The 13,245-nt window shown below is 37.3% G+C and overlaps 1 protein-coding gene across 1 annotated transcript in view; it reads right to left on the bottom strand.

Moving 5' to 3' along the window:
* Nucleotides 1–530: 530 nt before the first annotated feature.
* ADAMTS20 (ADAM metallopeptidase with thrombospondin type 1 motif 20) overlaps nt 531–13,245 on the bottom strand; it is a 94,216-nt gene continuing 81,501 nt past the window's right edge. Inside the window, 10 exon segments of the mRNA XM_050324484.1 lie at nt 531–2,191; nt 2,856–2,960; nt 5,574–5,665; nt 6,428–6,561; nt 6,959–7,053; nt 7,152–7,246; nt 7,404–7,533; nt 7,662–7,862; nt 8,505–8,675; nt 12,089–12,262. Of these exon segments, the coding sequence (XP_050180441.1) occupies nt 2,102–2,191; nt 2,856–2,960; nt 5,574–5,665; nt 6,428–6,561; nt 6,959–7,053; nt 7,152–7,246; nt 7,404–7,533; nt 7,662–7,862; nt 8,505–8,675; nt 12,089–12,262 (1,287 nt within the window). The 3' untranslated portion in view covers nt 531–2,101.

A 13,245-nucleotide genomic window follows, 5' to 3' on the forward strand; every position in this document is an offset into this window, starting at 1 on the left:
TAGCCTTTAGATGGGCTGAAAATAAAAAGGTCCTCCTGGGGATAGAGGTGAACTGCAGTTTCCCTTCTGTTAAAGCAGCTGGCAAGGGACCAGGCTGGGAGGGAATTAGTTTGAATTAGCACAAGGAAAAGGAAGATTATTTCAGATTTCTGAATTATTTCAGTTAATGATTTACAGGGCAACCCTCCAAGAAAGGTATAGGGCAATAGGAGCGGATAACAGCAAAGGGAACATAGACATGGAGTTTGTCCCTCTGAAGCAGGATTTGCTTCCATAGAAAATATTCCTATGACTATAACCTGCTTGTGTGGCAGTTATTCCAGTATAAGTCAACTGTGAAGAAATATTACGAATGCAGTTATTCTGTGCATAAAGAAGTTTAAACATTTTTGCAACATTTGTACTAAGCATATGATACAAAACAAAAAATTCCAAACAAAAGTACTCTGGTATCATTCACACAAACATATTTATTACATAAATATTTTATAAATTACAAGATTTTAATTGTAAATGTAAACACTTCTGGGAAAATAATGTTTTATATTCTTATTAATGTTTACAACTATTACAAGGCACATAGTGCAAAAATACATTTCTGATGCAGAGATCACAAAATAATTACGTACATGTGTTATCTAAAACAGGAGCTGCATACACTTCTGTGGTACAGTATTGTTTTTAATTAATACATATTGCTAATTCATGACTAACTCTTCATGGGTAAAAATATGATATAGCTGCCACTTGATCTAGCAATTTTACTAGCATGCAAAATAAATATTTGGTATACAGAATGCATATTTTGAAAGAAAGTATGTGGTACATAATATATGTTATTATGCAGGTAGAAAATTTTATTCTGAATACCTGAGAGTTGGCCCTGAAACACATTATCTGTATATGCATATATTTCTACAGTTCTGGACTGTAAAGTAATACAAAACAACAAATCAAAGAGCAAAATAATTTTCTGAACCTTGTAACCCTTTCATACACTTACTTTTCTCGAAGAAATAATTTTAAATAGCAGATGTTAGAACTGTATTTGCAAACATCAAAAAATCAAAAAATCAAACTGAGTCGAAGATGGACAGCAAAACCACTGTGAGACTTGATGTTGCCTCTGTCCAGGTTTTTGGTTAAGGTTATTGAAAATTATGTTGAATTGGAATATGAAGGACATATACTACAGCCTTTACTAATATGCCAATTTCCAGAGTAAAGGAGTAAGGCGTATATGGAAAGTGCTTAAGCAAATATATAGTTCTACAACCACATACAAGATGGTATGGTAAACAGAATACACTGCTTTTACAGTATACTTGAATGAGAGGCAGGGATTTAGAATCAGTTTTCAAAGCAATTTTTTTCCTTATTTTCTTTTCCTGTACCCACGACAAACCTAAACCCAGATGTTTAACATGTGCCATAGAGACTACAGAGGTTAAACTGCATTTCTCAGGACTACTGCCAGGATTTGAGCACCAAGAAGAATATAATGAAAGGGATGGAGAAAAATGCTTTTACTGACAGAGAAACACACAGATCTATAAAACTATCTCAAGCATTTTGGTTATGTACTACTCTATAAGTTATTGACAGACAATCTCTCAAAGTTTGCACAAAATTGTAAGGACTTGAATTTATTACCTTTCTTCCCTGTACGGTAATAAAGCTTTCCTTTCTATATTTTAGTACAGTCAATCAAGAAGACCAGTAGAGTGTAAATTTTACTGAATATCTCATAAGGTATCACACTGATCAGCTGCAGGTAAAGAATTACAATTATGGTAAAATTTAGAGTGTTACCCATGGTAGTAACTTCAGTGCGATTTACTTGCTAATATATGCTGTATATTGAATTAATGCCCCCCATTAAAACCTGAAGGTTTATGACTGTCATTTATGCTCTTGCTAGCCCACATACAGATAACATGATCCCAAGTAAATCCTGAGAAAAACATGAATTCTTAGTAGTGAGTGTCACAGTAATGAGCATTACAGAGATGAAAGAATTAAAATATATATACATAGCATCTACAATTTGCGCCAAAATGGCAGACGTCCCTGTTTTGATGCTCATAGTACATCAGAGTTCTCATTGTATTTGAACCTGGAGACCAGTAACTGTGCTAGGAACACATTTTCCACAAAATCCTCCACATCTTCCATAGATTTTAGTACCATCCTGGGAATTAGACAAAGAGAACAGTCAATCAAGAGAAGCAATTAAAATCACAGTTGTACAAAAAGCTTCTCAAAGTTTGCACACAACAGGCATTTTGACAAATTGCACCTGAAAATACTAAACCAAGACACAGCATCAAATTAGAAAAATGGGCACAGAGATCCTTTATCACTATCACTTCATACTTTGTTTCCTGTCTTACCATCCATTGTTGTCTTAAACTGTGCATGCTTGCTTTTCCTGTTCAACTGGTCTTGGTTTCCCATGAGAGTCAATTTGGAGGTAAGCAATCTATATAAGGATCATCTGTACTACGATATCTTTAAAAAAATGTGGGGCTTTGAGTGTTGTGTTTGTTTTTTAAAAAAAATTATCTTAGGAAGATACTTGAAGATCCCCTTTAAGAGGTATCTGCAAAACTTCAAATAAACCTAATTAATATGACAATAATCTTAAAATCAGTTAACAGAAGCTTAGGCAGGCACTGTTGGTCTAAATTAGATACTGGACAGTGTGATTAAACATTGTTTTCTGCATTACATCTGAAACAAGACTTAGACCTTGAGTGCTACTTTTGATTCACAACTACAGTCAACACTTGTACCTTTTCAGGCATAATATTCTGAGCCATAAGAGCAGGTAAAGGAAAACATCACTGACTTACATGGGACTTGTGTATGTCAGCAGTCACATAGTTGCCCTGAGCAATCCACCTAACTGTACTGGATAGTCTCAGACCTGTACCAGTCAAATTAATGCTGAACTGTCCCTAGGAAAAAAAAAAAAAAAGAAAAAGATGAGGAAAAGAAAATACAGAGCTGATAAGCAAGAGTTCAAAACACTAAAACACTTTACATTGGCATATCTGCACGTATCACTTGGGATATATCTAAATGTTAAGTATTCAAAGGCGTAAAAATAATATAAGTTAGTTACACTGCAATATACCCTTTCTATGGACTCCCATGACATAGACACAAAAAACAAGTTATTCTGCAGTAAGCACTACCTGTGCATCAGCTGATCTGTAGCATCTGTCTGCAGAGTCTGAAGACACAACTAACATCAGACAATTAATATTATTTTTACCCTTTCTACACAAGATATTTTAATTTACAAAAAGTACAAACTTGAAAAAGGTAAGAATGAGTATGGTTTTCTTGAAGGACCTTTTTTGTTCTTTAAAGTGTCAAAACATTTTGGAAACAACACAGTCAAAACATACTACTGTTTGGAAATTACAGACAAATCACTTCTTAGCCATCTAATTCTCAAATTTTTGCAGACACACTGTCTAAGCATCATCATTTTATCATCTTCCATTTCTTTTTCAGTATAACCAGTAAGATAATTGAACATGAACATAAATGGAGGTTAAAATAAATAAATGTGTAGTTAAATGGAATGTTTTGCGATACAAACCGTTCGAAACAGATATAGAAGCTGCTTATTCTAAAATACTTGCCAATGCAAATACGTCAAAAACTAGCTTTAAAATAGTCACTTCATATGAGAATAGGAAATATATTAAAAGCAACAAACTGCACTACCTTGGTAAACAAACTGGGATGCATAAAACTATTAAACTGCATTAATACAGAAGTGCAATATGCTGGAAAGAAATACTACCTCCACAAAGAGCCTAATGGTTAGTTTAGGCTGCACTACAGTCAGAAAACTGCACACCTCCACACTATTCACTCACTGAAGGTCTGAATTTCTGTATTCAGACCTAGTTTAAATGCTTATACCCCAAGATCAAAGCTTTAGCAAAAGTAAAATTTTTATTACAAATGGTAGCTTCTGTGTTTTATTGCTTAATAATGTCACATATATATATATATATATAAAATTGTGTGGGTATATGTATGTGTGCATGTATAAAATTACAGTGATCAACTTTTATTCTCGTGATTCACTAAAATTCCTTTGCAAAAATTCAGTCTTCCATTGTTCAGCATGGCAGATCTATTTTGAGAGCACTTCTGTGTAAAGTTGCTGTGCTTATAGTATTTAACTCAGGAAGAGCTAACAAAAACTTTTATGGATAGCACTTTTTGTTCTTCAAGTTCCCACAAAGTGGAAGACTTCCATTTAATGAAGGAGGAAATTCCTACAAATGGTAACAGGCCCAAAGTAACTTCTTTCACAGTGACTTTGCAAAAATAAATGAGAAGTATTATGCACGATTATAATGACAGCTTAACAGCTGTCTGACATATCATGCAGCATGCTCAAGGCCAAGAACAGATTTCATGGATGGAGAGTACAGGAATGGAGGCCTTTTGACTGCATCAAAAGTGTAAGATTCAGTGCAGATCTTAAAGATGGAAATGTGTCAGTGCCAAACCATGTAAGCAGAATGACCTCACAACAGAAGTTACAGATGGCAAAAAGATTTGTATTGCACTGCACCCAGAGAGTTTGCAGGTTGAAGGTATCCAACTGTTTTCTTGTCAGGGGTAAAGTCTGCTGAACCTAGGTCCTTCATTTGCACACGAATTGCGCATAAATTGCCTCTAGCTGCCCTTGGTTGCCTCTACCCACAGAGCTTAAGTTTAGTCACCTAGAACTGATAGACGTCAGAGGTTCATGTCCGTGCAAGTCTGAGCCAGTTGGACTTAACTCCTTTATAATCAGTGACAAGAAATTCACTTCCAGAGGACAGCTGACCTCATACTAAATTGTCTAACAGAGTAAGATTAGTTGAAGTGTTTTCTAGGGAATCCTATTTCTGCCAGTGAGTTCCAAAGTCAGCCTAGGTTGACTAGTTCAGACTAGGACTACATCTGTGTTATTGAGAAGGATACAGAGTATGAGCAGACCTGTAGAGTGAAAACGTTGGGTCAGAGAGCCCAACATCTATAGACAGTGTACAACTAGGGGTCTTCCTTTGGACTAACTCTCTTCTAGTTCCACAGACTGAATCCTCATTAGAATGCAATAAGAGTGTAATATGATAATTCCCCTGAGCTCATTATTTAGTTTAGCTTCACCCAGAAGGCATCCTGTTCATGTCTTTCAAAACTGCCCTTGAGAAGAGGAAACAAAGAATACATCAGATCGAGAGGGAGGGAGAGTAGTAAATGAAACACACAAAAAGCTGGATATACATACATGAAGCCTACAGGGAAAGGGTAGAGTAAACAATTTGAGGGAGAAACTGCGAGCAGGGGATAATGGAACAGGAAGAAGAGAGTAAGAAAAGAGTACTTATTAATGTTGTACACTGACAACACAGATTAGGAGATTGGTTTAGAACCTTGCAGCTCTAAATGAGTCACACAAATATTTTTTCCCTCCTCTTATGCGAACATTTCATCTGCAAAACTTCTTAGGAAGTTTTAGGAAGGAGATAAGAAATCATTGAATCATTGAATACCTGTGGACATCTGGCAGCACTGTAGCAATCTCCAGCTGTAGCAAATGGTACTGCTCTCCCAAGTATAGTCTGAGCAAAAAGAAAATCTGTGGCTAGAAAACAGAAAATTACTCAACCCAAGCTGCTGCATCCACAGTTCAGGTGAAAACAGTATGAAAAGTCATTAACAGTGTTTTATTTTTGGCTTTGGGAGGGATTTTTTTGTTTTGTTTTTTTATTCTTTATTTGGAGGGGGAGGATGTGTGTTTTGATTTGAGAAATTACACTTTATTTAAATTTTGGTTATTGCAACACTAGTCCAACCTACAAGCCCAGATTTCTTTCTGAGATACAAGGGGGCTATGAGGAAGATGGATGTACACTTGGACACTGTGTCAAGTGTGCTGGCTGTGGGACAACTTGCCAGCTTCAGGCAGGGGCTTGAAAGTGTTGTGAGATTCCCTGTCCGTTTATTTAGTGTGTGCCAAGCTCTGAGAAGGGACTTAGTACAGCATAGGAAGATTTCCACAAGAAAAATAAGTCATGGACTAAAATGGAAAAAAAATATAAAATGACGATAGTTCACATATAAAATATGAATCTGTGAGATTCATGCCACTTGACCACTTGGGAAAAATTAACATAGGAAGTAGTGTGTTTTTTGTGGTTTTTGCGGGTTTTTTTTTGGGGTTTTTTTGTTTGTTTTTTTTTAACCTTTGAAATTCCCATTGAATTCCTAAACTAAATAAGAATTTTCTTTGCCCCAAAATGGCACAGCTGGATCTGTAAGTGGGTCAAAATGGTAATTTGGTAATTGTGACCATGTACAATGTCAATAGAATGCTCACATTGGCTAAAACTGACAAAATGCTTACTTTTAATTTGCATGGAAGCTACATCAAATCTTATTTTGCTAAAAACTGTGAAGCCAGCTGCAAGGTAATCATTTCGACAGGCACAGTCTTGCCTTCTGCTTCCATTGAAAGGACATTCATATGGATTCTGCAACCTAGAGAATAGTAAAGATCTAGTTTTACTTTTGACATTTTTCCATAACATAATATCATAGTGAAAAATAAGTGTATATGTTACATAAAAAAATATTAAATAACAGTTACTGAACAAAAAGTTCAGCTTTTAATCTTGGTTTAACTGAAATTATTGTTGATTGAAGCCGTTCCTACTAAAGTCAAGATAGAAAAAAAAATATAATCATTTACTGCAACTAATATTATTTCAGCCTAAAAGTACCCACATTTCCATACGTGCATTCACATGCCTGGATATTTAAAACAGAAAATCAAGGACAAATAACCTAATAATCTTTCTCATAGAAAGTATTTTTTTATTAATTTATTTTGGAAGGAATAAATGCACTTCATAAAGTTATAAAACTGCTTACGTACCTTAATCCATATACTTCAGAAAAATTGTCTGCTTCACCTTTTATCAATGTCAAATATTCTTTGGGATTCTCCAAGTGCATGCCTGAGCAATAGATCTGGAAGAGAACATACAACCCTTTAGCAAAATCTTTATTAGAAAAGTGTTATTTCATAAACATTTGAGTTCATAAAAGCTCATAAATATTAACAGTACCTTTATCATGCTTCCCTTAATGTTAAGTAGGTATTCACCATCCTTTCTAATCCCTTTTTTAATCTGCATATCTTTGCAGGTGGTAAGAATTTCACCTTCAAAATGAATGATTAAATCATATTAATATTTCAGGAATAGAGCTTACTTTTAGGACTTAAATTTGCATAATTGTGCTCTGAATATATTTATAGCTTTAATATACACAACTTGAGAAAATATTAACTTCAGTGGAAAATTACAGCTGTCACTTACATTCTTCCTCGTGGCAGATCCTTCTGGCATTTGGTTTTAAGTGTGGCAGGCACAAGTCACTGGATAAGCCATTTTCAGCCATACACTCTACAGTTCTCTCTTTTATTCCCACTCCACAAGATACTGAGCACTAGACATGGATAGTCATCAAGAGTTAGTTTAGAAAGTAGTAAATAATTAACATAATTATGTCAGAAAATTAGTTCTTTTTTATGTTAGAGACAGTTATCAAAAATGAGCTTGCAGATCTGTACTCACTTTGGTCCACTTCCCCACTCTCCAGGTAGCTGCTTTTGAACATCCATTGATATTACATTTATAAATGTATGGGGATGGCTCTACTGGGCATTCTCGGTACGCTACAGTTTGAAGGCCATGGGTATGCTGGTTTTGAACAGAATGGATTCCAACACAGTACGTGATCCTCCGCTGGTAACCAAATCCACAGCTGGCTGAGCACTAAAATAAGTACAGACATTATTTCTGTGAAACTGAACCTTTCTGCAGAATTGGCATTACAGATAAATCAGCTCTGATCTTGCTCTGGCAAAAGCCTGTGATCAAATGTGCCACCTTGGGCTGGCACATCAGTATGCAGAAGTGAAGATCTACAATAGTTACACATGCAAGGAGCTGGAAAGCTCAATGCTGCCCTTTTTTCAGAGCTCACAGAGGTTCCAGAGCCATTCCCTCAAAGCTGTGATGCACACACAGACACACACACACAGGTAGTGCAGATGTGCAAGGGAAACAAAGCACTAATCAATCTCTTCACTGACATCAAGGAAAAGATTTTGGTTACTTCAGTGATGTCAGTTTGTAAGACAGTTTCCTGGGAACCAGCAAAGCAATTCTGTGGTAGGGGTAGCTCTCCTATAGCTGGTGATCACAGGTCCTGGCGGGTCAGCAGAGGACTGATAACAGATGCTACAATAAGCCATGGCTGACTGGGAGGGTCAATGTGGAGAAAGACAACCATGTTCAAATGAAAACATACTTTTTTTTTTTTTTTGCTACACACATATAGTACATTTTAGAGCAATACAATATTCTTAAACGTAAAGTTATATAAAAGATGTGTGAGCAGTATAATTACTGTACCTGTGACAGTTCTCCTGTGAACACAACATATTTAGAGGGAGCCTCTCTGCAGGTTTTGGATAATGGAGGCTTTGTGGTAGGATCACATAAGCTTTCATCCACTTGGAGCTGGTTTCCATTCACACATCTAATTTTTCGGTATATTTTCTTTCTTCTAAATGATGATGAGCACTAAAAGTGAGAAAATCCATCAGGTTTTGTACTTAAACTAGACATTTACGGAATGAAGTTATCTACCGATTGCCACACACCAGTAAGACCCAGACAGCAATACCTTTTATGACATCTGCTATCAGTGTCAGACTGAATTACTCACTGAATCAGAATCCTTTAAATTGTTTTCAAAGTTCAGGTACCTCTAATCAGCTGACAAAAAACAACAATGTATAATAACAACACTGTAACTGTTGGGTGAGACAGAGAAGAAAATGAAAATGTCAAGCCAAGATGATAGGGTGAGTGTAAAAGCTCTTTTGTTTGAGAAGGGAAGAGCCAAAAAAGGATTTCAGTAAAATATGAAAGGAGTAAGCTGGTCTTGAAAACAAAACAAAAAGTCTACCTCCAAGTATGTACATATTACACTGATAAATAAAAAGAGAACTGCCTATTAATCAAGCCAGTGACAGCTTTGGGTATCAGTACCTGCTGAGCCTGTGCCTTTTCCCTCAGGGTCCTCAAATCTCTCCCCATGGTAAACTGTTGGAATGGAGAGTCATCACAGCTCTACTAGGACAAGATGAAAACCTGGCTGCCACCAGAATCCAGAAAAGTGCAGGTGCAGGCTAAGTAATACAGATCAACATCACGTCCCCAGCCACGGGTGCCTCAACTAAGCTGCTTGGACTTGCTGTGATAAAGAAGAAAAACTCACCAGTCTCAGCAGAGGCCATAATCAATAGCACCACTTACTACAGTCTATAGGCTGCTGGCCATCCTTGCTGACAGGATGCACAGCTGGCCCACCCTCAGCTTTCCACCAGGATCCCAAGGTCGCTCATCCCCAGCCTGAGTTGCTGCAGCAGTGCTTCCTTTCCAGGGGTAGCACTTTGTGTTTGTCCTTGTTGCATCTCATGAAGTTCCTGTGGTCCTATTCCTGCAGCATGTCCAGGTCCCCTGTATGGCAGCCCTGCCCTCCAGCAAGCCAAACAATCTCCCCATTTTGGCACCATCTGCAAACTGATGAGCAAGCACTGAGCCCCAAGGAGCTGCTCCACAAAATTCGCTAATCTAAGTACACTAATGAAAGAAGATGCAAAATACACACTTAGGCTTACAAACTTCATTTAATCTGACAGCTGTAAACATGTACAGACCCAGATAAGGGGGGTAGAGTTTAAGGAAAAAACATCTGATAAAAATTCACTTACATTAGGTAGAAGTAAGATTCTAAGACTGAAGGAGAAATTTAAGCATTGACTCATGACTAGGGTATTAAGTGCTTATAATCTCCAAATCTTGCTGTGTGATAACGTTCTTTCTTGAAAAGGTGAGGTGACAGTGAGGATGGCAGGAAATCAGAGAAAGCAGTGAAAGTAAATCAGTGAGAGGCTTACCTACCTGTCCAGAAGACCTGCAAGATACTGTGGCCCAGCAATGGAAGTCTTAAATGCATTAAGCCTTTAAGAAACCTAGTCACTCACAGAGCGAAAATGTTCAGCTTCCTGTCAGTCAGCACCCCCAAGTCCCTTTCTGCCTGGCTGCTCTCCAGCCACTCTGTGCCCAGCCTGTAGCACTGAAGGGGGTTGTTGTGACCAAAGTGCAAGACCCAGAACTTTGCCTTGTGCAAGACCCAGAACTTCATCCCACTGGAATCAGACCATCTCTCCAGCTTGTCCAGGTCCCTCTAAAGAGCCCTCCTGCCTTCCAGCTGATTGACACTCCACCTCAACTTGGTGTCATCTGCAAATTTATTAATGGTACACTCAGTCCCCTCATGCAGATCATTAATAAACATATTAAACAGGACCTAACACTGATCCCTGGGGGACACCAGTGGTGACCGGCCACCAGCTGGATGCAGCCCCATTCACCACACTCTCCTGGTCCACCAGCCAGTTCTTAACCCAGCAGAGAGTGCCCCTGTCCAAGCCATGGGCTGCCAGCTTTTCCAGGAGTATGCTATGTGAGACAGTGTCAAAGGCTTTGTTGAAATCCAGGTAGACGCATCCACAGCCTTCTCCTCATCCACCAGGCGGGTCACCTGATCATAAAAGGAGATCAGGTTGGTCAGACAGGACCTGCCTTTCCTAAACCTGTGCTGGCTAGGTCTGATTCCACTAGTGTACTAACACTACATGTACAGAGCTGTATACGAATGTGGTGAGAAAAGGGAACAGAACACAGGAATTTCAAGAAAATGGCAATATCTGTGTGGAAGAGGTTATGAAATAGCTGGAGGACGTAGTGAAACACAATGCATTTGTAGTGGAGAGCTCCAAATACCCAGTTGGAATATACAAATATTTTCTGGGAAAGGAAAACTCACTGTCATTCTTTGAAAGTGTATATTTGTGCTAAAAGGACGTTCTGAGTCACTTTCACTAATTTCTGATTTTAGCAGCAACATATGAGAAGAGAACACTTGAAAGAAATATATATTTGGACTCTTTTCTCAATACAGCTTGACAGGAGAATATGTCGTCTAAACAGTATTACTATAATCCAGGTTTTGCAGAGCACCAGAAAATGTTTTATATATTAACAGTTGTCAGTTCTACAGAATTGTGCCTCGGAGACTTCTGAGTCTTCATTTTCAAGGTTTCAGGGGTTGTTGCCCTAGGAACTTTAGCAGTGGAGATTATTAAGATGCCACAATTGTACAGTAAGAGACAGGCTCTTTTATAACCCTTTTCAGGAATTATACATAATGCATGTTTGTGTAAATAACAGCAGCTATTAAATTTTTAGCATGTAGAAAATAGTCATCACTTTTTGAGAAATGACACCTCTTTTCTAAAGGCAACAGTAGATTTTCTTAAATATGAAAAAACACATTTGGTAGGAGAATGCTGAGCTTTATTTTCTTATCTTGCTTCATAATTGGTAGGAGAATAGTGAGTTTTATTTTGTTTCGTATCTTTTCTTTAAGAAGAAAAGATGCTTTAAATTTTAAGGATGCTTTAAGTCTTCCATACAGAACATTTTGAAAACACTGCAGTCCAAAGGTTTTATCTCCAAGTTGTTTACTTCCACATGACATTTCTTTTGAATTTCTATTTTTGAAGACTCCTTTTTCAAATGATATTTCATAATGAGGATTTATTAAACATCTTATGCACTATGTAGAGAACTAAGTAGCAACAGTCCTATGAATAGGTACCTGCTCAGAGCTCCACCAGAGCTTTTCTCTACAACAATAGATAAGTAAATCCTGAATAAGAAAGTAAAGAAGGTCTTAGACATTTTTGTCACTTTTTAAGTTTTGCAAATATATTTCAAAATATACAGCATGGTCACTTGTTATTCAGTAGCATAAAATCAGCTATTAAAAATGCTTCCAAATGTGGGGAAAAAAAAAAAAAGAAAACTTAGTATGATGTATGACATCACTCGTTTACTTCATACAAGTTGAAAGTCTTACTTACATCTTCCCATTCATCTGCCAACCACTGGTAGGCCATGCAGGCAGGCAGCCAGCAATGCCTCTTGCTAGCAGGGCGGATCTCATGGCTACACATTGCTTCGCTCACTTGCCCCAGGCCTGTCAGCTGACAATAGATGTCCCTTTGCTGAATCCCCACTCCACAGGATACAGAACACTAAAATTGATCAAAATTAGTTATGTCAGTGTGAAATTAAACTGTCCCCAGAAGGGATACAGTTGTCGTTATTGCAAGTTCTTAGGATATTATTCAAAATATACTTCACATCCCTTATGGGTGTTTCATTATACCTAAAGAAACTGATGTTGAAAATGCAAAACCAGCATTAAAATAAAAATTTTTAAGAAAGACAGAAAACAAGTGCTTATGAGTTATCTAACTGAGATCTCCACTTATCTTTTTTCCCAGTATGGACAACCACTATAGGTATAATGCAAAGCAAAATTTACATTTTTGCAAGATCAAACATTTGCAGCTCTGAGTTTACATCTTGCCTTTATTAGAGACTGTCAGTCATGTCTGTTGTTTTAAATGCAAGTATCAAAATTAAAAAAAACCCTCAGTGTTTCATGTTAGAAAATCTTGCAAATGGTGCAGTATGTTGAGGACACTTTTTTTTCTTTTGCAGGTGGTACTAAGGATTTTGAAACCCGAGGAACTTAAATGCCAAATGCTTCTTTTCATTCTTGCTGGCCAAAGGCATTTCACTATACCCCTAATGCTTACTGAGATAGACAGACCCCCTTTTACAGCAGTCAGAAGGTCCCAAAGCCTACCTAAAGATTCTCAAGCCTAATCATCAGGTTCACATTGTTCTATCAAGTGTGGCCAAAATGTGGAGAGTGATAGCATGTCTTTATCAATAAGGGGTAAATGGAGGGATTTATATGTTGAAAGAGTGAGTGAAATGCAAAATATTGCAATGTGCTCAGTTACACACAATTTTACAAGGTGAGAGATGTTTTATAAGACCAAACCAGTAAAAAAGCTGATATTTGTGCCCACAAGCCCTTTTTCTTGTCCTTCCCCCGCAAACCTGGTTTCACTTCAATATTTAGATTAAGATAGCAAATACAGTGATACTACTGAATCCATCACAGAAGGTAAGAAGTAAACTTTAAAGGTAAGTAAGTTGAGGA

Source organism: Myiozetetes cayanensis, unplaced genomic scaffold, assembly GCF_022539395.1.
Source record: "Myiozetetes cayanensis isolate MyiCay16 unplaced genomic scaffold, myiCay2020 scf3, whole genome shotgun sequence".
In the NCBI taxonomy this organism is placed as follows: Eukaryota; Metazoa; Chordata; class Aves; order Passeriformes; family Tyrannidae; genus Myiozetetes; species Myiozetetes cayanensis.